Source organism: Elephas maximus, chromosome 17 (assembly GCF_024166365.1).
Source record: "Elephas maximus indicus isolate mEleMax1 chromosome 17, mEleMax1 primary haplotype, whole genome shotgun sequence".
NCBI lineage: Eukaryota > Metazoa > Chordata > Mammalia > Proboscidea > Elephantidae > Elephas > Elephas maximus.
The window spans coordinates 32,487,623-32,514,570 of NC_064835.1; the positions used below are offsets into that span (position 1 = coordinate 32,487,623).

General features: G+C 46.4%; 1 protein-coding gene across 2 annotated transcripts in view; it reads left to right on the plus strand.

The window, feature by feature from the left end:
* Positions 1 to 26,948, plus strand: part of FLI1 (Fli-1 proto-oncogene, ETS transcription factor) — a 145,090-nt gene that overhangs the window by 93,169 nt on the left and 24,973 nt on the right. For both annotated transcript variants that reach the window (XM_049857594.1, XM_049857593.1), the window contains exons 3-5: positions 61 to 215; positions 5,241 to 5,444; positions 17,152 to 17,217. In XM_049857594.1, coding sequence (XP_049713551.1) covers positions 61 to 215; positions 5,241 to 5,444; positions 17,152 to 17,217 — 425 coding nt within the window. The remainder of the gene's footprint in view (positions 1 to 60; positions 216 to 5,240; positions 5,445 to 17,151; positions 17,218 to 26,948) is intronic.

The window sequence follows — 26,948 nt, forward strand, 5'->3', positions numbered from 1 at the left end:
CGGGTGGACAGCAGCCCTCTCGATGACTTCCCATTGGGCTTTGTCTCCTCTCACTTCCAGGGAGTCTCCGGTGGACTGCAGTGTTAGCAAATGCAGCAAGCTCGTTGGTGGAGGCGAGTCCAACCCCATGAACTACAACACCTACATGGATGAGAAGAATGGCCCCCCTCCTCCCAACATGACCACCAACGAGCGGAGAGTCATCGTCCCTGCAGGTACTGCCTGGCTGGCCTTCGCCTCCTCCCTCTTTGGGGTTAGTAGTGGAAGGGTAGGACTGCCCAGTGGGCATTTAAACCCTTACTTCATCCCCTATTCTCTATGGAAACACAGAACGGGGAAGGCTGCACTTCCTCCCTTATTCCCTTACTGCCCCCCAAGACGCACCTCAATGTCACCAGATCCCTGGCGTGCTGATTCCTGAAGTCCCACCCTCAGGCAGATCCCATCACAGATGTCACATCAGTGGCCTGCTACCATAGGAACTAGGTCTGCAAAGTGAGCAGAAGCAAGGCTGCCTGAGCCCAGAGAGTCCCATGAATCCCCAGACGTAACCGTGCCTGCCTATAAGGAGAAGACAGCTACAGAAGGCTAGCCTGCCCCATTAGGCATGGACTTCCTGGCATCTGCAGGGTGCCACCTTTCCACAATTACAGCCAGCTCTTTCAGTTTTAAAATAGGAATAACTATATTTAACAAATGTAGTACTTTAGCATTTGTGCAGTGAGTTATGTCAGAATGTGAAAATAGCCTATTTTTCCTAGGTATTGGGGCTATTTGTAACAGAAAGTAAAATCATTGTTCAGCACTCTAGTCCATTGGCTGGACACTCTGCTTTGGCCAAGCTCAGCTGCCTGGTCAAAAAGGGATTTTGAAAGCTGCAATGTGTAGAATCTGCGCCAGGTAGAAGGAGCAAGAACATCCAAACATTAAGCAAAGAGAATTATAGGGCAGGAGGTAAAAGTAATCTTACCAAAATAACTTTACCAAAAAGGCAAAGCCCCACCTATTTGGAAAAGTGTAAATACAGTTATGTCTGAAAGCAAAGAATTAGACAGCTCTTTGAGGTAGTCCAGAGAAATGTGTCTGACGGTCTAGAAGGCATGACTTTGCAATGGGCCTCTCCTGGTCGCTGTCTGTTGGTCCGTGGGAGTCTGTGTCCAGCCACCTCCGAGGTCTGCGGGCACATCCATGTGTTCTGGGCCACATTAAACGTGGCAGGGAGGAGGAGGGTGTGGGAAGGAGTGGCACAGGAGATGGGCCAGGCTACTGTAGATTTTTCTGTGCCCTAAGGACTTAAAGGGAGCCTGCGTGGTGCAGTGGTTATGCTAGCTGCTAACCAAAAGGTCAACGATTTGAACCCGCCAGCCTTTCCATGGGAGAAAGATGTGACAGTCTGCTTCTGTAAACAGTGCAGCCTTGGAAACCTTATGGGGCAGTTTTGCTCTGACCTATAGGGTTGCTATGAGTTGGAATCAACAGCAATAGGTTTGGTTTGGATAGGACTTAAAAACTGCTGATAAACTTTTTCTTCCACAAGCAGATGATTTAACAAAGGAAGAGGAAGAATTGTTGTTGTTAGGTGCCATTGAGCCGGTTCCGACTCACAGCGACTCTATGTACAACAGAACGAAACACTGCCCGGTCTCCGCCATCCTCGTTAATTGAGTATTTTCTAGGTCCCAGGCACCATGTCAATGACTTTACCTACATTACAGTACTTATATCATTTAATGTTTGACCTCCCACCTCCCTCAGAAGAGCAGTTAGTAATGTTTATCCCAGGAATCTCTGGGTGCTGAAAACATTTAATTCACTTGGCTGCTAACCAAAAGGTTGGCTGTTCGAGTCCACCCAGAGGCACCTCAGAATAGGCGCCTAGCGATCTACTTCCCAAAACTCAGCCACTGAAAACCCTGTGGGGCACAGTTCCACTCTGACACACATGGGGTCACCATGAGTTGGGGTTGACTGGACAGCAACTAGTACTGATAAGGTCCAAGACAGCAGCATCTTCTCTGTCCTCACGTAAAGAAGGCAGACAGTGAAATTGTATTAAAACTGACGTGGTCACAGGGAGCATCTTTATGCTCCCCAAAGCAAAGTCAAACCTCAGCAGGTCTTTGCTCATTGGGCATTAAGCTCTCCTGCTTCAGCCAAACAGCCACCAGCATGGAACTGAGGTCTTCAGAGCCTGAAGGGCTGGGGATCAGAGATAGTCTGAGAGCCCACTATTAGTTAGGTGGCTCACTTTGGGGAGGGGTCAGGGAAAGGGAGCAGAATAGCCAGGAACCTTGTCCATACTCCAACTCCGGACTGGTGTTTGGATCCTTTCAAAAGGAGTAATAAGATGTCCATCTTCAGTGGGCCAAGGTAGCCATAGTATAATTGTGAAAATACCATAAATTCATATCAAACTGTTTTTAAAGTACTTCCACATCATGAATTCATACCTATGGATTTACTTAATTATTGTCCCTCTGGCTAAACCTGTAAGCTTTTTCCTCAGACAGTTTGGCTGCCTCCAGGTCAGCCTCCTGAACGTGAGGGAAAGGCTCATTTGTGCAAGTCCACAAATCAAGGCCATAAAACATTCGTGGAGCAACTGATTGAATTTATGGTGGGATTTTAAGACAAGTATAAATGAAGACCCTAGTTAATCCCCAGCTCCACATTCAGATGGGAAGAAACGAGGTCTAAATCATCCAGAAGATACATTTAGAAGACTTTAGCAGGATCCAGAGTGGAAGATTTATAATTCATTGTCTGCCGAGAGAAAGAAATAATATTGTGAGAGAGCCCAAAGCAAGGGAGGAAATAATAAAATAAATAAAATACACAGTGTAAAATTAAACATGAGAACTGAGGAGTTAGGAGACGTGAAGGAGATCAGATGAGAGAATATGCCGTGTAATCCAGCTCTCCTCAAGACATTTCTTCAGAATTCTGAAATGGTTGCAAAATTATTTCCATTTACCAGTGGTCCATGCCTACGCCTGAGTGCTTCTGGAGAGTAAGAGAGGATAAATAGAACAAAGAAGAAACTTAACCTGAGAAAGAGAAGGTTATATACTTGAGCAATGAACCTTTATGGGGAGCTCTGGTTTGGGGCCTAAGGGAAGGTTAAGAGAAGCCAGGATTGTGTGAAGGTGAGATTTGAGGTGCCTGGGGAGAGACCAGAGCCCTGGTGGTGCAGTGGTTAAGAGCTGGGCTGCTAACCAGCAGTTCAAATCCACCAGCCACTCTTCAGAAACCCTATGGGGCAGTTCTACTCTGTCCTATAGGGTTGTTACAAATCAGAATTAACTCGACAGCAACGGGTTTAGGTTTTTTGTTTGTTTGTTTCGGAGGAGGCCTACCTCTCCAACCAAGTTAAGTCCTGTGAAGACTGGTTGAGATTCCAGCTCAGCACTTGCCAGCAGTGGGGCTTTGGGCTAGCGACTCACCCTGTTAAGACTTCAATTTCCATCGCAAAATGGGGACAACAAAACCAGGGCTTCCAGCCAGTTCGGGCCAGTTCAAACCCCTGCTGAGAATTTGTATTTCTAACAAGTTCCCAGAGGATGTTACTGCTGCTGGTTAGGGACCAATTCGGAGAACCACTAGTAGAGCAGTAGTTCTCAAAACTTATTATACATAAGAATCACCTGGGAGTCTTGTTAAAATGTAGATTCTGATTCAGTATATCTGGGGTGGAAACGCAAATTCTCAGCAGGGGTTCAAACCAGAATGAACCAGTTCAAAGCCCTGCATAAAATCCATTTTGCAACATTTTCTTGGTGAATAAAAATAGGACTCACAAGCAGCCGACACAGAGTAAGCACCTAAAGTTTGGGCTATCACTAATACTAGATTATTGGTATGATGTTTCAACATCCTAGCAGCCTGAGACCCCAAATTCTCCTCTCCTAACCCCTCATCTTGTCAGCTCCTCCATGTCCAGTAGATACAACAACACTCCTGTGCGTAGGCCTGTGCTGGGCCCTGCAAAGCCCAGAGTCCAGGCGACAAGGGCAGTCAGCCAAAGCTCTGAGTCAAAGGGCTGGGGAGCTTGCCTCTGGCAGCCCAGCCACAGGTTATGAGGGACACCCCGAAACCTTACTTCTTTCCACTTGTTCACTCCCCGATCACTAGATCCGGGTTCTCATCTTGCTGAGGCCACAGACACAATGGCTTGGTTGAGAGGTGGCACAGATATCAATGCCAGGCAACCGTGCCAAAACACAGGTCCAGTCAAAGCTGGGGGCTGAAGGCTGATGACAGACGTTGAGGTGTCAAGTCTTACCTCCTCCTGAAGCCTTCCTTGTCTCCAAATCCATGCTATTCCTCTCCTCCTGTGACTCCTTGAATTACCACCACAAAATATGTTGCTCCATTGTGGGCTTTCCCACCCTGTATTCTGACTGTTTCAAGCACACAGGTGTTTGCTGAGGGCGAGGGCCAGGTATTTTTCTCCTATAATGAGCATATCTGAAGTGCTTATTGGATTCAGTAATTAATAATTGTAGCCAAGTGAAGGGATGGCATCCAGACAGTGGTAAGTGGTAAGATAGAAGGGCTCGGCTGACATGAGGTCTCCAAGAGGACCCCCACAGACACGCACCTAGCTGAGAAGGAGTCACCATGAGGACTCTGAAGTGGAATGTCCTCAGTCTTCCTGTTATTTATGCTCACTCAAGAGCGCAAAGGTTTTCTCTCTCTGACACCATTTCTCATCTTTGGGGATTTAAATATCCTAAAAGCTTCAGAAATGTTTTTGGGACAGTCTGATAGGAATTTCAGCACAGTTGCCCCGAAAAGGAAAAAAGCCAGACTGGATTTATGTTAAAGACTAACACTACAGATGGGGTTGCAGTAAAAGTGTGTGTGTATGTGTGTCTGTGTGTGTATTTCCCCCCTAGAAAGATCTGAGTTCTTCCATGAAATCAGTAATATTTTTAAAATACAGATGGTTTCTCTTTCTAGGGATGGTGGCATTGTGCTTATTTTCACTTCGATGCCACCATTTATCAGGAAAAAGTTCTAATTGCCCTCTGAACACTTTAAAGAGCATCCTATCAGGTACACAGCATGGAGTCTAAGCCCCTCTCCAGAGGGCCAAGTGGTCCGGCCAGGGCTAGATGTGGTGTAGCTGAATGGGTGCTGGGACAACCACGTGGGAGGGGGCTAGCTTCCCCACCGAGGCAGAGAGAAGCAGCCAAGGCCCTGGCCGCCCTTGCTAACCCGGCCCCTCTCCTCTGCAGACCCCACGCTCTGGACGCAGGAGCATGTGCGGCAGTGGCTGGAGTGGGCCATCAAGGAGTATGGCCTGATGGAGATCGACACCTCCTTCTTCCAGAACATGGACGGCAAGGAACTGTGTAAAATGAACAAAGAGGACTTCCTCCGCGCCACCTCCCTCTACAACACCGAAGTCCTGTTGTCACACCTCAGTTACCTCAGGGAAAGTAAGTGTGCTGTCTGCTTGGGGGCAGCTTCACAGCCTACTGTGGGAGCCCAGGAGCAGAGGCCCGGCCCTCTGTGCTCTGCCCAGCCTGCCTCACCATGACCAAGACTGGCTTCCCACAGAGCCAGCCCAGGGAGAGGAAACTGATTCCTTGCTAGGGGTTTATGTTGGACTGATGCTTGCCGCCAGTAAAGTTGCCAAGGTCAGGGCGACTCCTGCAGACCCTGCCAGGGGCAGGCCCAAGCCTGCGTGTCAAGTGTCCTCTGTAGAGCGGAAGAAAGGAAAATAAAGAACGGAGAGAAAGCAGAGAGCTGTGACCTCCTGGGGTCTCCAGGGGCTAGCCTCACTCCTCCATGAGAAGGGCAGTCTCTTCCCCTTTCCAGAAACCATGGTGCCCTGTAATTATATACAGGTGGCTACCCAGGCCAGTGTTTTCCTGAGCAATGATTCAAAGTTCCTACAGGAAACTCTGGATTCGTAGATTTAGCGTTAAAGTTTTGAAAATTTACGTATTAACTTCCTCTTATCCTTGGGTCACTGGCACTCCCTGTTGGTGTTGCTGCTAGTTGTTGTCTAGTTGATTCTGACTCATGGTGACCCCGTGTGTGCAGAGTAGAACTGCTCTACAGAGCTTTCAAGGCTGTGACCTTTTGGAAGCAGATTGCCAGGCCTGTCTTCCAAAGTGTCTCTGGGTGGATTCGAACTGCCAACCTTTCGGCTGGTAGTTGAGGCCTTACTGATTGCAGTATTCCCTAACCCCACCTTTACATGACTGCTGCTGCTGCTGCTGCTACCTGCATGCTTCCTTGCTAAACAGGGTCCTAGCAGATGTGACAGATGAATTAGAATCTACTGGAAGCTTTCTCCTGGTACGTCAAGCTTTGGGGAGGGAGCTTATGCAGAAAGCAAGCAGTTATCCAAACTATTTATCCAATATCAGGGTTCTCTAGCACCAATATCCTATCGGTTCTGTCTTTTGATATAAAATGTATGCTGAGAATAGAAATGGAATTCTTTTAGGCTCATTGATAACCTCAACTTTAACCTCCCCCAGAAATCCAGGCCAGGTAGAGTATCAATGCGGTCCTCAAGTATTTGAAGGGTTGCTTTATTGCCTGCAAAGATGGTACTAGGGTCAGGGAATTGAAGCTACAGGAAGGCAGATTTGGGCTTGCTCTATGCAGAAACTTTCTACCAGTCAGTCTTGTTCAGGTCTTTGAATGGCTCATTCCGGTTTGACTTCCTGCTGAGAATTGGCATTTCCACCCCAGATATACTGAATCAGAATCTACACTTTAACAAGATCCCCAGGTGATTCTTATGTATAATAAATTTTGAGAGACACTGCTCTGTAAAGGTTTGAAGCCCTGGTCCTGTCCAAAGACAGGTTGTGCAGCCTCAGGATGCAGCAAGCATGCTGTCAATGCCCGAGGCTGCTGGGAATCTTGCCGGAGTTATTGGTGGGAGGGTGTTTAGATGATTTCACCAAACCAGTTTTCATTGAGTCGATTCAGACTCATGGCAACCCCATGTGTGTCAGAGTAGAAGTGATTCAGAGGGTTTTTTTTTTTTTTTTAATTAATTTTTATTGTGCTTTAAGTGAAAGTTTACAAATCAGGTCAGTCTGTCATACAAAAATTTACATACACCTTGCCCCAGAATACACCTTGCCATACACTCCTAATTGCTTTCCCTCCAATGAGACAGCACAGTTCTTCCCTCCACTCTCTCTCCTTGCGTCCATTCGGGTAGCTTCTGGCACCCTCTGGCCTCTCATCCCCCCTCCAGACAGAAGATACCAACATAGTCTCATGTGTCCACTTGATCCAAGAAGCTCGTTCTTCACCAGTATCATTTTCCATCCTATATTCCAGCCCAATCCCTGTCTGAAGAGTTAGCTTTGGGAATGGTTCCTGTCTTTGGTTAATAGAAGGTCTGGGGACCATGGCCTCCGGGGTCCCTCCAGTCCCAGTCTGACCATTAAGTCTGGTATTTTTAAGAGAATTTGGGGTCTGCATCCCACTGCTGTCCTACTCCCTCAGGGTTTCTTTGTTGAGTTCCCTGTCAGGGCAGTCATCGGTTGTGGCCAGGCACCATCTAGCTCTTCTGGTCTCAGGCTGATGTAGCCTCTGGTTTATATGGCCCTTTCTGTCTCTTGGGCTCATAATTACCTTGTGTTCTTGGTGTTGTTCATTCTCCTTTGCTCCAGGTGGTTTGAGACCAACTGATGCATCTTAGATGGCTGCTTGCTAGTGTTTAAGACCCCAGACGCTACTCTCCAAAGTTGGATGCAGAATGTTTTATTAATAGATTTTATTATGCCAGCTGACTTAGATGTCCTCTGAAACCATGGTCCTCAAACCCCTGCCCCTGCTACGCTGGCCTTTGAAGCATTCAGTTTATTCAGAAAACTTCAGAGGGTTTTCAATGGCTACTTTTTCAGAAGCAGATCTTCCTAGGTGCATTTGGGTGGACTGGAACTTCCAACCTTTCGGTAGCAGCCAAGCATGTTAACTGTTTGCACCACCCAGAGACTTCTAGATGATGTTAAGTCCCCTTTGAATGCTGAGATCCTCTGAAGGCACCTACAATGCCCACTCTCCTTGTCTTGTTGGCTCTGAGTATGTTAGCTCCTTACTTGCTCTCCATTTCTTGGGGAGACTTTAACGCACCATCTTTGCGATGCTCTATCTTGTTCTGCAACAGTGTACCACATGGGGTGCGGGGATATACACTGGCTGTAAAAATTTTGAAAATTTAAATGCCTTTGAAAGTTTCTGCCAGTGCCTCCAGGCTATCTGGTTGGTCACCCCTCAGAGGCATCTGGTAACCAGTGAGGGAGTGCGGAGATGCAGTGTATGTTAACACCAGAGCAATGATCTCATGTCTGAGTTTTTTTTTGCAACATGAGGTCAGCCCAAGACACAACCATTTCAAAAAGAGGGGTTCAATTTTCCACCTAGTTTTTTTTAAGCTTTGGATAATTAGCATTTTCTAATCTATATTTCTTATCCTTTAAGTGTTTGGAGAATTAAAAAAAATAGGTTCGTTGATGGATAGAATGCTACAATGATACTAGGCATGGCAGGTGTGGAGGGAGGCACAGAGAGGTTGGGCAACAACAAGGAGAAACCAGCAAAGCAAAAACACTGGTCAGTTCTACCTTTTCTGCTTCTCCCCGGCATCCTCTGTGGCTGGAGGTTCAGGAATCACTGACCCCTTTGCTTCCTTTGTGAGAAAAGAGCTGAGAAGCATTATGGTCTGGACAGTTAGTGGCCCTGTCATTGTGGGCACTACAGCAGATGCCTTTGTTGGGGGAATGTGGAAGCACCTTCTGACTCCAGGAGACAAAGTCCATTCAAACCACGGGACCCCCAGGCACTGCATTCTTAGTAGCCCAGGGCAGCTCAGGTTCCAGCTAGTGCTGACCAGTACCTGTCACAGATGAGCCCCAGACACAGACACTGAAGTGAGACAAACACCTGCTCAGGAATGTGATGAGGAAGTCGTTGGTACCATCAGGGAGGCTTTCCATTGGAGGGCAGAGATAAAGGACAAAGGGGTGAGCAGGTGGTGAAGAAGTGGAGGCCGGAGGGTTTGGTATTTTGGGGTTGTAGCATGGTAAGAAAAAGCATGGATTGCTTTTTCTTTGTTGTTGTTGTTAGGTGCCATTGAGTTGGTTCTGACTCATAGCGACACTGTCTGTGTACAACAGGAGGAAACACATGCACTATTCTCACAGTCATTGCTGTGTTTGAGCCCAGAGTTACAGCCACTGTGTCAATCATCTCATTGAGGGTCTTCTTCTCTTTTGCATATTTGTAGATATAAAGGGGGGGCGAACCTCGCCGTTGAGACGATTCTGACTCATAGTGACCCTATAGAAAGGAAGGTGCCATGAGGTAGTCAAAGTATGGAGTTTGCAGAAAGGAGCATATTTTCGGAGAGAGAAGGGATGGAATCCAGCACATCTATGGAAGATCTTTGAAAATGCAGGACAGTTTTCCTGAATCAGGAGATGTTTGGATAGTGATAGGACATCCATAAGATGGAAGGTTATTTTGCCATTAAAATAATTGTTGTGGAAAAACACGGAAACTCTGCGATATGATGTTGAGTGGAAACTACACATCAAGAGGTGTGCACATTGATATAAAAACAATGTCTGCCTGCAAAAGCAAAATTGGTAATAGTCATATTAAGGTTAAAAAAACACTTGCCCCGGCCTAGTATTACATCAGTCTAGAGGCCTTTTGAGGAACTCAGACATAAAATCATGTACCTCCAGGAAAAAAGATTTGACTCCTGCTTCTCTCTAATTTGGGAGGAAAGCCCCACCAGTGCTAGCGTGGTATCTGTGTGCAGGCTGCCCACGCTGGGACCCTCTCGGGTGGGGGTTGGCTTGCTAAGGTGTCTGCCCTCCCTACCCTGGTGACTGTCAGCACTCTGGGCTGGGAATTGTTGGGAACGCCCTCCTGCCGACTGAAATGCCTCAAACGCATTATTGTTTTTCCAGACTTATTTCCAACGGATGTTTTGTGCTTAGGCAGGGAGGTCAGCACTTTGGGGAAAGAAGTTGGGAGGACTGAGTCGAAGGGGTGCTAATTCCTGGTGCTTTGTCATCTTGTCCTGTGGGGGGGAGGCGGTGGGGTTGGAACATATCCACTTTGACACTAGGTGAAGGAACATGGCTGTGACCCTCAGCACAGACAGCGCCATGACAGTAGGGTAGGTGAGAGCCAATGGAGCGGAGCTGTGGACGGAGCTTGTGAAGCTATCAGAGGAGTCCAGAGTGGTTGTGCTTCTCAAAGTGTTTGGTCTTCTGGACTTTAGTAGAAAAAGGGAAGCTGTGCAGGATAGACTTTCATTCAGCATCTAATTTATACTTTCACCAAAGGTGCTTGAGTATTTATTCTGGCTGCCTGGGAGGGGAACTGTACTTGTAAATTTTATATACTGTGTATGTATTTTCCAGGGTGGAGGAGAAATAGCAATGTCTTGAATCCCTAGCTCCTCAGAAACTCTATGGGGCAGTTCTACTCTGTCCTATAGGGTCCCGATGAGTTGGAATTGACTTGATGGCAATGGGTTTTGAATCCCTATATTGGGAGAAAAAAAAGACCGTTGCCATAAAGTTGACTTCAACTCATGGTGACCCCATTTGTGTCAGAACAGAACCGTACTCCATAGGGCTTTCGAGGGCTGAATTTTTAGCAGTAGATCATCAGGTCTTTCTTCTGAGGTGCCTATGGGTGGACTCAAACTTCCAACTTTTTGTTTAGCAGCTGGTTGTGTCAACCATTTGCACTACGCAGGGTGAGCGTCTGTATATACTGCCTAATGACCTGGGGCGTTAGGATTTTTTTTGACCTGGCGGCGCAGTGGTTAAAGAGCTTGACTGCTAACCAAAAGGTCGGCAGTTCGAATCCACCAGCTGCTCCTTGGACACCCTGTGGGGCAGTTCTACTCTGTCCTATAGCGTCATTATGAGTTGGAATTGACTGACAGCAGTGGGTTTGGTTCTTTTATTTTGGAAAGACTTGTTCTTCATACTGTGACATTTCAGCTGTCCCAGGCCAAGTGGCTGTATCCTACCCCGGCCTCTGTCACATCGCCTCCACTTGAAATGCACAGCAGAACTGTGGGGCTGGAGCTGAGGCCGGCAAGGATGCCCGTGGTACTCCGTTCTGAAGTCTTCCTAACACCAAGGCTCAGCCTGCATCTCCCCAGGTGTTACTCAATGTGGGCAGGATGCCCCCTTGTGGACACCATGTTGACAACTATTTATAATCCCCATTTTAAAGCCAAAGCAACTGAGGCCAAGAGTGCTTCCAAAATCGGATCATAGGTGTACAGCCTGTGGAGGGCAACTTGGCATCTAAGACTCAGGCCCTTTGACTGCCAGCCTGAAACCTGGTCCACAGCCCTGGGTGAAGGGATGCAGAGAAGCAAGCCATCCTGTGCACTCCTGGTCCCCTATTTCCATTTAGAATTGGCCTCGCTCCCCTGTGGCTTCCACTTCAGGGGCCAGGCCACTTTTCCCACAGCATTTTCTGTTTTTATTTGTACCAAGAGATAAATGCTTTCCGAAAACTTTCCATGCAGGCTCTGGAATGAAGCAGATTAAGCCAAACCTGTCACCGCACTTACCCAGTCCTCCTCTGGGCCTGATAGGTGGCTCCCGGTATCTCTCTCAGACACGCCCCATTTGGCAGAGGCCATATTTCCAGAAGGCAGGCAGGAAATGGAGACCTCGAAGGAAGTGAGAGCTCTCACCAGTGGGCAGTTCAGATGCGGGCCCACTGGGAGGAGCTGGGGGATGTTTGGGAGACCAACAGGTCCTAGGTGGGGGTAGCTAGAGGCAGAAGAAGGAAAAGAGTCTTCTTTCATTTTACAAAAGAGTTCTATGCTGTACGTATGTCTGTGTCTGACCTGTGAACAGTACGAAAAACTGGCACTTGGCAAACAGCGGTGACACGAGAGAATGAAATACATTGTGTGACAGGAAGACCACTGGGAAGGTGTCTATCTTGATTCCCACTTTTAATTTTAACATAATGGGAAACACATTTTACGTTTTGTGGTCTTCCCACCTGCAGCCTCAAATGGTTGGGCAAAGGTGATGGGTCTGGGCAATTAAGTGGGTGAAGTCTTATCCATTCCAGGCCCCAGGTTCTGACCCATAAAGCAGAACAGGACTCAGGCAGAACAAAAGGCCCACTTTCCTGTGGACTCAATAGTCAGCCAGGCCCGTTGTGTAAAGACTACAGAGCCCGTTTCCCTGTCCCTCCCAGCCTCCCCTTCCCGACCATACACTTCACTCTTCTCCACTGACAGATGGGGGTAGGGGTGGGGGGCTGGCAAAACAGCTTCAATGGACTGAGGAGGGGGGAGCTGGTGAATTCTGTGTTCACAATGAGGCAGGAGACAAAGCACTTTGTGGCCAGGGCAGTTTCTCCTCCGGCCAGGTGTTCCAAATGAAGAGCAGGTTAGGTGGAGGGATGCAGAGCAAGAAAGCCCTGTTGTCGGGGCCCTACCCGACACCTGCAAAGTGTCTCTGCATTCATTTCTGTCTTCTTTCAGACCCCAAGTACTGTATCTAGTGACAAAGGACTCAGAAATGAAAAATTATTTTTCCTATACTTTTCCTTTGGGAAGACCACCCCAGTCTCAGGAGTAGCCACTGCATGGTTTTCAGGGCAAAAACAAAAACAAAACCATAACCAGTTGGCATCAAGTGGATTCTAATTCATGATGACCCTGTGTGCGCAGAGTAGAACTGCTCCATGGGATTTTCAAGGCTGTGACCTTCCAGAAGCAGATCGCTAGACCAGTCTTCCAAGGTTCCTGGGTGGATTCGAACTGCCAACCTTTCAGTTAGCTGACAAGCCGGTAACCATTTGTGCCACCCACAGACTCCTTTCAGGGAAAAGGAGGCACAAAACAAATAGATACACATACGTACATGGAAACCCTAGTGGCATAGTGGTTAAGTGCTAAGGCCACTAACCAAGAGGTCGGCAGTTCAAATCCACCAGGTGCTCCTTGGAAACTCTATGGGGCAGTTCTACTCTGTCCTGTAGGGTCGCTATGATTCAGAATCAACTTGACAGTAATGGGTACATACATACGCACATTATATACATAGATACATAAACAAATAAGTTTAAAAAAACATTTTAATTGACGTATAACATGCAGCAAAGTGCAAAAATCATAAATATACAACTCGGTAAATTACCACAAAGTGAACCCCTCACTCACATAACCACCACCCAGCTCAAAAGTAGAATAGAAGCCCCCCTTGTGCCTGCTCTCAATCACCAGCCTCCTCCCTCCCTAGAGGTGACCACTATCGGGCTTCCAACTCCATGTTGGAGTTTTCTTTAATTTTGCCTGGAGGCTTCAGAGTGGCTGGACAGGGGATAAGTTTTAGAGATGGACAGGCCAGAGTAGGAATCCTGCCTCCTGCGCTTTCTAGCTGTGTGATCCTGGGAAAATTGCTTGACTTCTCTGAATATTGTTTTCCTTATCTCCAAAAGAGGGAATAACATGGTATCGGCTTTGCATGGCTCACACAGGGACTTAATGAGAGAATGGACATAGGGCTGGCACATAGTAAGTATCCATGGGTGTCGGCTCCCCTCCTTCCTGGTGTCAGGACAGGCTTGGATTCCATACTTCATGAGCCTCCTGAGTCGGCGCAGACCAGTAGACCCGGAGAAAGAACTCCAAAGCCACAGAGCTGGAGGAGGCCTGGCTCCAGGAGGATCTTAGGGCCCAGAACAAGCTCCCTTAGGAAAAGAGCGTGCTGTACCACCCTCTGTAGCCTGAGAAGCTGGTTAAATAAATCTCCAAGGAGAGGAGGGAATGCTGGTCCATCGGGAGAGAGGCCAGGGGCCCCCCACCTCTTCAGGGAGGGCTGTCTCTCCTTCTAGGAAAGAAACTTGAACCAGGAACAGTCTTCAGGGCAAAATACTTTTTCTAGGTTACCATGAAATATGCATTTCATGCAAGCTTTGCAGAGGTCAAACAACCCTTTCTCTTGGCTTTCTGGGAGTTTCCTGTGGAATTCACTTGTGCCTAAAGAAGAAATTTCACCAAGGGGAAAATGTAATAAATGTGGTTTATCTAAACTCCGTGCTCTCGGCTGAATCTGCACTAACGGCTCAGGCAGCCTGCTCCACAGAGGCCCTCATTTTTCTTTATTGGCTCCGGCAGGGAGGCTTTAGCCTGAGGGAGAGAATGTGGGGACAGAGAAGCAGACATTCTTGGTCTTACTCCTGAGATTTTTTTTCTAATCCCTTGGAACGTTTAGTTCCATTTCTTAACCTTCTTCCAGTCATAGGAATTATTTCTCATTGCAGCTGAACCCATTCATAACTCCAATGCCAGAGGGCCAGACTAGTGCTCAGCAAGCTCTTATAAAGGGGCTTTTATCGTGTATAATTGTGACGTCTGTGGGAGAGAAGGATTTGCCAATAGTAAAAAACAGTAGCTAGCATTTACTGGATACTGGATTAGTTATCTAGTGCTGCTATAACAAATACCCCAAGTGGGTGGCTTTAAGCAAACAGGAATTTAATTTCTCGTGGTTTTGGAGGCTAGAAGTCCAAAACCAGAGCATTGGCTTTAGGGAAAGACTCTCCTGTCAGCTCTGGGGAACGGTCCATGTCTCTTCAGGTTCTATTCCTTGGCTCCTTTCATCTTCATGTGGCAAGGTGTCTGTCTTCCCCCAGCTCAGGTTCTGTGCTTCTTTGCTCCATCTGCTCCTTTTATATCTTGAAAGAAGCTAACTCAAGACACACCCTACACTAATACTACCTCATAACATAACAAAGAAAACCCATTCCCAAATGGAATTATAACCACAAGTATAGGGGTTAAGATTTACAGCAAATATTGGGGGGGGGGAGGGTCACAATTCAATCCATAACAGACACAGAGTACGAGCCAGGATCTGTTCTGACCACTCTATATGCATTACTTAACCTTCTCAACAACTGTATTCAAATAACCAGTTGCCATTGAGTCGATTCCAATTCATGGCAACTAACACCAGCAACAATTCCAAACTCTCATCTTCATGATAATTTATATTCAAATGAGGTTGTCCGGCTCCAGGCTCCACCTTGTTGTTGATGTTCTCGAGAACGGAACGACCAAAATGAGCTGGTTCTTGGATGTTACATTCATGTGACTGTCTCAGTTCTAGAATGGTATCCACCCCCACACTCTTGACATGTGGCCGTCTTCACTCTCCCCACCCTTTGTTTTCATCTGGGACTGTTTCAGAGCTCCAAGTGACAGTCACCTGAGCTAGACTCATGCGTTCTAGGCAGTTGGATGGTTCTTGTGAAGTTTTCTGCCTTGTCTGACCCAGCAGGACCCACATTCCCTCTGAGGTGCACAGCAAAATGCCCACAGCTGAGCCAGGCAGCAGCTCCACTCCCGCGTCCTTTCCATGGAGACAAAAAAATCAGAATGTTCTGACTGCCTGCTCCTCTTCCAAGTCTTGGCCCTGAAATGAGCCCATTCATTCACAGGAAGCAGGGAAGGGATTGTTTAGAAAGATTTTCCCAGCCTTCAAACACAGAAGTCAAGCCTGTCATGTTTTTTAAGGAGCCCTGGTAGCGTAGTGGTTAAGTGCTTGGCTGCAAACCGAAAGGTCAGTGGTTCAAACTCACCAGCTGCTCTGCAGGAAAAAGATGTGGCAGTCTGCTTCTATAAAGATTACGGCCTTGGAAGCCCTATGGGGCAGTTCTCCTCTGTCTTATAGGGTCACGACGAGTCAGAATCGATTGGAAGGCAACGGATTTATCATGTCCTTTGTAAACGCAGATCCCGGCCCTGGTCTTGTTGGCTGTTTAGGGTTTCTTGTTGGCTGTTTAGGGTTTCTTCAGGAGAATCTCAAGGAAGATCTGAAAAATGCCTAAATTTTACAAAATAAAACTTGCAAACTGACTTTAAACACAGGTATAAATGCTGTCTTAGGAAAGACGGGAGAATGCAACAACAACAACAACAAATCATCCCTTCAAAATGCCTAGACTAGTGCCTTAACTTCTAATTTTTAAAGACTGTAAACCAGCACTCTGGGATGACGGCAAATCCAATGTATTACTCCTCTCATTTAGTTGAATTCTCTTAAGGGCATACGCCCCATCCACTTCTCAACTCCTTCCACCAACAATGAACCCAACTTCTATCACCTCCTCCCATAGAAGGATCTGTACGTAAAAAAAAAAAACAAAGAATATCATAGCTGAAGGACTTTTAATGATCTTCCAGGTCAGGGTGTGACAAACTATGACCTGCAGTCCAAATCTGGCCAATTCTGGCCTGTGGCTTTTTTTTTTTTTTTTTTTTTTTGTACTGCTCTTGAGCTAAGAAAGGGTTTTACATTTTTCAAGGGTTGTAACAAACTGAAAACAAAAACAAAGACAAATGTGTGACAAAGACTGTATGTGGCCCTCAAAGTCTAAAGTGTTTACTATCTGGTCTATTATAGAAAAAGGTTGCTGTTTCCTGTTTTGATCCAGTCCCTTCATTTTTCTGATGACAAAATTAAGGTCTAGACATGAAAAGTCATGTACCAAGGTCACACAGCGAATTAGTAGCAGAACCAGAACCAGATCCAGGACCCTGGTTTCCTGATTCTCTGTCCTGTGTTCTCACCATGAGGTGGTGTGGCCTCCTGAGACCTTCCGAATGATACACAGATAAACAGGGAACTTAAAGGGCACTGGCCGTGCCCCCACCCCCAAGCCCAGCCTTTAGTCCTAATTCACTCTGACCCTGACTCAATGAAGCTATTACAGTCCTGTAGGGTTCACTCCAAAATAAATGAATCACATGGCCTTTTTCTTTCCCTCCGGTAATCTCTCTCTCGTACCCTTCTCCCTATCTTTCCTCTTCTTATTCCCTCTTCATTTTATTTTATACTCTTTTTTTAAGAATTGTGGTAAATACATATGTAACAAAACATTCGCCGTTTCAGCATTGTTCACACACAATTCAGTGACATTAAGGGTGTCCACCATGTTGTCAGCCATCACCATTATCCATTTCCAAGCTTTTCCATCACCCTCAGCAGAAGCTCAGCGCCCCCAAGCAATGATTCGCCTTTCCTCCTCCCTCCCGCGTCTCCTACTCTTGATCTCAGAATATCTTTTTGTCTATAATCCGTTTTTTTCTTTGCCTTCCAGGTTCACTGCTGGCCTATAATACAACCTCCCACACAGACCAGTCATCACGGCTGAGTGTTAAAGAAGGTGAGTCTGTTTCTCTCGTGCACTCAGGCTTTCTTTGGCGTCGGGCGTGACTTCGTCCCATGCTGGGGACCCCCAGGTCTGGGCATCACCAGGTCTGGGCACCAGTCCCTTGTTCCATTCAATTTTGTCAGCATACAAGGGGAGAAGCTTTGGCTTATGACTCTAGATGTAAAAATATAATGAAGCTTTAAAATATTTTGCAACAATGTTATAAAGATATAACTTAGAGTGGTTACTCTGCGAGGGGAATAAAATGTGTACTGCTCACTTTTAAAGTTGAAAGTTGGGGTTTTCTCTGTTGAAAATAATGAAAAGAATACCTCAAAGATTCCAGCATGTCCGCATTCTGAGGTTTTTTTTAACACACTTTCTGAATGCCAATTTATTTTTCAAAAGGTGATTCAGGGGGCTTGGTTTGGTTGAAAGATAAAACAGTTTTAAGCAAATGGTTTTTGCCAATAAGGGTTTTGGCAAACATTACAGAAGGATTTCTTGACATCTTCATTTACGAAACGACATGGTAGGTTTGTTGTTCCACACACTGTGTTAGATTCTGGGGATTTGAAAGAGTGAGTAATTTATGGTGCCTGATTTAAGGAAGATGAGAATGTGAACAAATCTTAGAAAACAAAAAGGGAGTGGGAAAAAAAAATATGACCAAGAAAAAAGAACAATTCCATGGAGAAAGGAACATTTGAGGGGGGTCTTGAGGCATGAATAGGAGTTCGGTAGGTATTCTCTCTTCCTCAGCTCTCTTTCTCTCTACTTTCTCTTTAACCCATGCTTGCTACAACAGAATGTGAAGGTAGTTTTCAGTGTCCATTGCATATGGTGTAGCACAGTGTAATATTTCAGAGCTGGTAAGAACCTTAGCAACTACTTGGTTCAAAGTCCTCATGGGTAATGGAGGAGATGGAGGTCCAAGGCCACATCTTTAATTACCTAGGATCTTGTGTTCCCCACTAAAAATTTATATTTACATCATGACCAGAGCGTTTTGTGTAAGAAATACGCAGCATAATGAATCTGCCTTTACACTTTTCTGTTTCTTGTTTGCTTCCCTCTCCCCACCTCACCCTGAGCCAGTCCTGTTTCTGCTACTATTTCCTTACCAAATTGGATGTATTTAATTTTGCTGTGAAAAGAAGGTATATTAGCTCACTCTACAGCCTGAATCACATTTTTCCTGATGATCTATTTTAACATCATGTTGTAAATGTCATTTTAAGAGATAACATTTAGTATCATGGCAAACACATTGGATTGGAGGTCAGGGCACCTTTGGCTTAACTTGGGAAAATCACTTCATCCTGAACCTCAGTTTCCTGTCAAAGGAAGGAACTGTAAGAATCAAGCCCAGGCTCATGGAGCTCTTGGCCTCTAAGGAGATGGTGCAGGAGACACAGCACAGGGTTCCACCTTCATCCACAGTCACTCTACTTTGGTCTGTGTGAGATGTTGAGCTTCAAAGAAGGTTTCATTTCAAGATAGGGATCCACTGTGAAGGAAGGGTGGAAGGAAGGAAGGGTGGAAGGGTGGAAGGGTGGAAGGAAGGATGGGTGGAAGGAAGGATGGGTGGAAGGAAGGATGGGTGGAAGGAAGGATGGAAGGATGGAAGAAGCAGCTGAAAGCACCACTGAACTGCTGAATTAGCACTCTTCCAAGTTCACCATCTCTACAGCCTGGGTACCACTGACATGACAGTTAACCGACGAGGCTCAGAAACAACCAATGAGAGAATTTCTGATGCTGGTCTTAAAATATGGATTTAAGTTTAGAAGCTGGTTTGTTAGAGATGAACTCTAGGGATGATCAACTCACGACTCCTCTCAGTGTCTCAGCTTTTAGCCCTCCCCTGTACCTCCTATACTGCGTTCCCTCCCCTGGGGTCCTTTTGTGTTTGGCGAGTGTGTTTGTAGTGCTGTTGGCCTCATTCAGGCTGATTGCAGGAGCAACTCCATCTTCGGAGATGAATTCAGTGTGGTATCCAGGCAAGTGCACACTGCCAGGACCTCATACAGGTGGTGCCAGGCATTGAGCTCCCAGCATCGGCCCTGGTCTCCGGAGATGATTATGGCTGTGCTTTGCAGGTGCGTCTTTTGTCCCCAGTCAAGCTTTCCACTTAAGCTGTCTTACCCCTCTCCCGCCTCGCCACTTGTGAGGTGCTCTGAATCTGTCTGAAGGACCCATCAGGCCACAAAACAAAGTACATTAGCAAGACAAAAGTCCTGGGCTTCTCGCTCCCTCCCTTTCACCCTCTCTTCTGCTGGGCTGTAAAAGCTATCTTTTTTTTTTTTTTTTTAATATTAAATGGAAAAAGAAAGAGAAGACCTCTTGCAGCCCTGGTTCCCGTTTGTTTGAATAAGGCACACACAGCCCAAGAGCAACCCAGAGTTCATCAAAAGCATTAGAGTTGTGTGTGTGTGTCTATGTGTGTCTTTGTGTCTCTGTGTGTCTCTGTGTGTTTGTGTGTCTCTACCTCTGTGTGCTGTGTGTGTGTGTGTGTACCACAAAGGGCAGGCACTGGCATCAAGCACAAAGGAAAAAAGTCAAAGAGGTCCTGTCTATTACTGCTCCTTCCAGCACTTAGGAAACTAGAATGCCTTTTTCCTTTAAATGCTATAAACACCCTTCTAGCTTGTCTCTTGAAATTGACTGCAATCTCTAAGGTTTATTTGTGCCCAGGAAGTAAGACTAAATTTAAAACATTTATTTATAATGATCTTTAAAGCCGCTTTAGATTCAATATCCTGTGGCCGTGGTTTGGACCCAGCTAGAACAGTTATGCTTTCTCTGTGTTCAAGTATCAAGGCAAATGCACTTTAAAACATAAATTAGCCTGGAACCTTCTGTCACCCCTTGACAACGGCGGCCACAACTGTCACCTATATAGGATTTTGTAGTTCATCAGACACTTTGCCATGTTTTGCCACTGCGTGTGAGCCAGACTACACCCCTGTGAGGTAGATATTATTGTCTCCATTTTGCAGACAAAGAAAGTGAGGTTCAGCAATACTGAGTGGCTTACAACAGGACACAGAGCTATTCAATGGCAGAGCAAAGGCTCAGACCCAGGTTAGAAGTTTAAAAGTCCCACACTTCAAATCTTCTCCCTGACAAAAGCATCCTTTACCTTCAGGCTGACTTTTCACAAAACCGATACCTCGCCTAAATGTAGTTTGGGTGTAGATTGGAATTTTTTTCCATGTTCTTTCTTTGTCCTTGCAACTTTTCCACCTTCATCTCCAATGACTCCCCTAAAATGTTCTCCTTCCCAAAAGATGAATTTAATCCGGCACCAGCCCTTGTCCTGCGTGCAGGGAGAATCACCTTGAGAGCCCTCTGAAAACACTGATGCTCAGGCCCCACATGCCCAGTTCAGCTGGAATCTCTGGGGGTCGTGCTTGAGCACTGGGACTTCTTTCAGGCTCTCCAGGTGACTCATACCCTGCAGCCCAGGCTGAGAAGCCCTGCTTTACCCTGCAGAGGGAAATTAGGCAGAGGAGAATGAGACACATCTCAGAGCTACCCCACGGCCTTCTGGGGACCCACTGGGGGGCTGACCTGGACCCTTCCTGGCTCCATAGTGCCTGCAAAGGAACAGCATGCCCTGTAGGTATACTGAAAGGGTAGGCTAGCCAGGGGGGACCATGCGGTCATGATTAGTTCTTTCCATTTTGTCACTGATGCTGCCGTAATTATTGTTGATTTTAACGACTTTCCATTAGCACATCACTACGTTTTACAAATTCCTTTCCAGTATATCCACCCCAAAAAACAAACAAACCAAACCAGTTGCTGTCGAGCCCATTCTGACTCACAGTATGGTTCCCTCATGTGTTTCAAAGCAGAACTGCTCCATAGGGTTCCCTTGGCTGTAATCTTTACACAAGCAGATCACCAGGCCTTTCTTATGTGGCACTAGGGACTGGGCTCAAACCACCAACCTTTAGGTTAGCAGCTGCGTGCAAACTGTTTTCATCACCCAGGAACACCAAATACCCATGATCCTCCTAAAAAGTAGATATGGTATTGGTAACATGATTTCCCATGGGGGACACTGGGGTTCTGGAATGTTAAATGACCTTTGCAAGTACGTGAGTCCTAGAGCCAGGACTTGAGCTCTCTAAGCCTTGTCCTTTCTGTCCCATGCTGGAGACATCATTGTGTACTGGTCATAGGTCAGAGTGCAGCTTTTTTTGCGGTGTAAACCCTGCCCTAGGGCCCTCCAATGTGTCAGCTCTAAAACCAGCCTGCAGAAATCAGCAGTTCTTCTCAGAGCTGCTTTGCATGCCTGAACCCTCATTTCCTTAGCCCCTCATTCTGAATCCGTTTCAGTACCTCCGGCTGGCCAAGGGACAGAGGATACTGAACTCCTTGTTTACTGACTCCTGGAACTCATAAGTACACCAAGGCCTGTGTGGTACTGAGGATCTGGCCCCAGCCTGGGAAGGCTTTCAGGACCTGTCCACACCTCTTCTCCACTGAGCTACGAGCAATAGCTCTGTGCGTAATCATTGCTAGCCCTTGCTGATAGACAGAATGCCTGTCTGCTTACCCTCTAAGGCTGGAACAGAGAGGGGAGAAGCTACCTCTCTGTGTCTTTAGAGTGGGATGCCTAACTGTCATGGGAGATGGCGCTAAGGAGAGCCCTGCCCCACTCACTCAAGGAGGTTTCCAGATGGTGTGGCTGTGTGTGTAGCAGCCCCTTTCTGTACACTTGATTGTGTGCTGAGCATTTTCACATCTCTGTCTCATTTACGCCTTACCACGTCACCAGGAGACAGAGGGTGGCTGACTATTATCCCCATTCTGCAAATAATGATAGTAAGACACAGAGAGAAGGCAAGATTCATTTAAAGTTGCCCAAGTCTTGATGGTACAGTCCCCGGGTGATGCAAATGGCTAAGCATCAAATGGACGGCAGTTCTAACCCTCCCAGTGCCTCGAAAGAGAGAACTGGCAATCTGTTTCCAAAAGGTCACAGCCTTGAAAACACTATGGAATACAGTTCTAATCTGAACACATGGGGTCGCCGTGAGTCGGGCCAGACTCGACAGCAACTAACAACAACGACAGGTCTTGGTGGCAGGACCAGGGCTCAAATCCGGGTCTTTGGTATTCTCTCCTCCCTCCTGACTGCTTCTCACATCATTATCTCAACATGTTTAATTCAAGCACCTGACATCTTAAACATCCTTTAATACTTTAAACTCATTTAATGCAGGTATTGATCTCGTCTTTCAGCAGGTACAGCATATTGTCTAAGTACTCAGGCCCTGGAATCAAACAAATTCTGCCCCTTGGACAAGTTACATTTTTTCTGCTTCAGTTTCCTCATGTATAAAGTAAGGATAATTATAGCACCCCTTCAAAGAGCACTGGTGGCTCAGTGGTAGAATTCCCTTCCGTGTGGGAGAACCAGGTTTGATTCACTGCAAATGTGCCTCACGCACAGCCGCCACCCATCTGTCAGTGGAAGCTTGCATGTTGCTATGATGCTGAAGAGGTTTCGGTAGAGCTTCCAGACTCAGATGGAGAGTAAGAAAAGGTCTGGTGATTTACTGCTGAAAATCAGCCAGTGAAAACCCTATGGATCAAAACAGCCTGATCTACAACTGGTCACAGGGATGGTGCATGACTGGGCAGTGTTTTGTTTCCGTGTTCATGGAGTTGCCACGAGCTGGGACTAACTCAATGGCAGCTAACAACATAATACCCTTCAGAGATGATATGACACTTGGAAAGCACTTAGCATAGTATCTGACACATAATAAGTGCTCAGTAAAAGTTAGCTCTATAAATTAGAATGGTAATTATTATTGAAAATAATTGCACTGTTTCTCAAAAATTTACACTATGTTAACACTCTGCCAAGGATGATGAAGAATTCCACATCACAGCATACCATAACATAGGTGAAACCGACAAGTTGCTCAAAATCTTATTAGGGAGATGCACATATGATATTACGAAGGAATAATATAAAACTAAGTATAATCCAATAGAAAAATGCATAGTATATGCAAGAAGTTCTCTGAGGGTAATGAAGAGACCAAAGGTCATCAAATGCTGAAGCTGATCATCTATTCCAGACCTTTCACATCACAGAAGAGACTCTGAGACCAGAGACGAGTGACGGATCTCAGTAGCTTAAATCAAAAATGGAACAGAATTCTGTGACTCATATCCTCCCTACCCCATTCATTCATTAATTCATCGCTTCACTCACTAAAGACTCGGTCAGGTGTGGGGCACTAGGCTGAGCTCTAGAGGCATGGTGAACATAACATAGCACCTGCCCTCAGAGGGGGTTGTAGTTGAACAGAAATTCAGACAGGTAGTAAGTAATCAAATGCTGTGTATTTGAGTATCTCCAAATCTTGCAATTTCCCCGGCATTTGCATCCACCATGGGGTATCCTTTATGATTTAGAGGTCATGCTGAAAGATGGGAGGCCACTAGAAACACGCAACACAATAGAGCCGGAAATGGATATTGAAATGAAGGGAAAGAAACCAGTTAGTGTGTGCAGCTCCATTGTGTGTGTGTGTGTGAGTGAGGGTGCTTGTGTGAGTTTTCAGGCTGGGTTTTGGGAAAGGAGCCCAGGTAGGTCCCACAGGAAGCTGAAAGACCAGTCCAGTGAGAGGTTCGATTGTGAGGGGCCAGGACACTCAGCAAGGAGCCAGGGGCCAGGGAGGGGGCGCGGGTGGGAGGAGAACTGAAATAAGACTGGCCCAGAGTTCCTCATTGTTGAAGCAGACTGATGGCTCCTTCCTCTGAGAGTCCTTATGCTTTTCTCTCTAATTTTCTGTGTCTTTGACATTTTCCATCGTTGCAAAAAGGCCTGGGAGTTTTTGCTTCGGTGATAGAAGCGTACCTGGGTGACAGGACAGGGCTCAGAACATTTGTTCCTGAAGCCGGGCCCTCTGCTGCCAAGGGTGCGGACCCTGCGTTTAGGAGGCTGGGCCTTGGTGGTGGCCTGTGGGCCACCTCTGGGAGGGAGGACGGGACAGGGAGGGAATGATTCCCACCTAGATTTCAGTGTGGACGTCTTTGGCTGTGTGTGTGTTGCCTTTTGTAATGTCGTGTGGGGGAAGGGGTTGTTCTGCAACCAGTGGGCCTGAAGGAAAAGGCCTGTAATCCTGTGAGGTAATGTCCTGTTATTTTTAGGGAGTAAATAACATCTCTTATGTAGCAGGTTGTGTCGCTCCACAGGCCCCGCCTATGCCAACTAACATGCACTTAAGCGCTAAGGCATGGAGGCCTCACAGGAAAGCCTGGTGAGAACTTGGTCACTAGATGCCTTTCCGTTAGGGTGAAATACCCTGAATTCATTCTTAGCAAAAAGCAGGAACAGTTGCTAAGTGGGTGTGTATGCATGTGCTGCTGTTTCCCTGGTCGGTCCAAAGGCAGGATATATGATTGTAGAACAGATAGTAGCTAGCTCTCTCCATTTTATTTTTTAATTGTTTTCCTTTGAAATTCCAGAGTTAGTGTTTTGTCTGCTTCCTATCTGACCCTCTTTGGAGAGCTACATGTTTGTTTGTTTGTTTGTTTGTTTTTTCCTCACCAAAGAGAGACTGGGGGCAGGGAGAGGGAAAGAGAGGAGAGACAGAAGGAGAGAGAAAGAGAGGGAGAGATTGAGAGAGATTGAAAAGGAGAAAGAGAGAGAACTGGAAACAAAGAATCGTTGTCTAAACTGTAGCAGGCAGGAAACCCCAGTCCCAGGGGAGTTCAGCCAGCCAGCCCTGTCCCAGAGTCAGACTCCAGCTCTCCGAATTCAACTTGACAGCTTGTCTGGGACACTTTCTAAGTAACCATTATCCTTCCTTTCTCTCAGTGAAAGAACTGTTATTTTTTTTCCGTGGGTGTGCTGTGTGCAGTGTTATTGCACACGTGTTGGTTACATAGTGGCTGGGACACACTTTCTCTAAATTATTGGAAACAGTTAGCCAGCTTCCTAAGACAAGTGTGAATTTGCTCCAGGATAATGAGGCAAATGACTTTCAGTATTGTACCACCGCCTCGTAGACACAGTTATGTTGCATCAAAGGAATTTCATTGGGGCAGTTCTTTCTCTCTAGCTTCAGCAAAGGCATAAATTCTCCTACTTAAAAGAATTCCTCAGTCTCAAGAATAATTCAGGATGCATACTACCACCCACCCCCCCTCCTTTGGGGATTCCTTTGAAACATATACAAACAAAAAATACCTTCCAGTGATCATTCTCTTCAGGACCTGGGTTTGATTTATCTGTTATTTTAAAGAATTACGTCACCACACGCTGCCTCATGGGGGGAGGTTGTGGTGGAGAGATGGGAGAAAGTAGGGGTCTCCATCTGAAGGTCCAAGTAGACAACCCTCTTCCCTTGGGATGGGGCCATACCAGGGCCTCTCCTAATTACTGCTTCGCCATTCAGTTACAAGAGACTATGAAGTCATGTTTTAGTTAGCTAGTGCTGCTGTAACAGAAATATCACAAGTGGGTGACTTTAATGAGGAGAAGTTTATTTTCTCACAATATAGGCAGCTGGAAGTGCAGATTCAGGGCACTGGCTCTAGTGGAAGGCTTTCTCTGTCTCAGCTTGTCTAGCATCCAGGTCCCTTGATGATCTCCACGTGGCCTCTGTTTTCCCCGCTTGTGCTTGCTTGCCCTGTGTGTCTAAATCTGCTCTTTTTATATCTCAAAAGTCATTAGGTTTAAGACACACCGTACTCTTGGTATGTCCTCGTTCACATAATAAAAAACCCTATTCCCAAATGGGATTACATAGAAGGGTTAGTATTCCAACACGTATTTTGGGGGGACACAATTCAATCCATAATAGGTAAAAACCTACCTTTCAATATACTTGTATTTGATGGTCATCCAAATTTAGATATGCTGCGTTGCCAGGGGCCTGAGTCCCAGAATTGTCTAGATAACCTCCCAGTTCAGGCATGTGACAGTATTGCCCAATCAAATTATCTGACTTCAAAGAGTTACCTGATGTGAACTGATCCCTGTTTAGTCTACTTTGAAACCCAGGTGAGTTCCCGAGGGAGTGGTTTTAATGCTTCCCCTTCTCATTTGGCCTGGTATGCCTTCCTCCCCTGCCTCACCCCTGACCTCAGTCTACACTCCAGGAGCCCATCAAAACCCATTGCCATGGAGTCAATTCCAACTCATAGCAACCCTAAAGAACAGAGTACAACTGCCCCATAGTGTTTCCAAGGAGTGGCTGGTGGATTTGAACTGCCAACCTTTTGGTTAACAGCCAAACTCTTAACCACTGCGCCACCAGGGCTCCCACCACACTCACCCTTTAAGGCCCAGGTCAGGTGACATCTCCTCAGTAAAGTCTCCATCCACCCCTCCCGGTGGTGCTTTGTTTATAACACTGTTCTACCAATTTAGCATTTAGCAGGTTGTACCATAACAGTCGCTATGAGTCGGAATCGACTCGACGGCAGTGGGTTACCATAACAGCCTTCTATCGGCAAGAGTTGAAGCATCTTGGAGATGGGGACCGTGTTTTAGCAAGGCCATTGGATGCATAGATGGGTGAAGGCTGTAGGCAAATGCACCCACACGCTCCTCAAGCTTTTAGTTCAAAACGAACCCTACGTGATGTTTTTAAATGTGATACTGACTGTTCTGGCGTCATCCACTCTGGATACTGACATGGCACTGCCTTTCCTCTCCACCGTGCCCTAACTTCTCACGTCATTTGACCCCAAGGTGATTC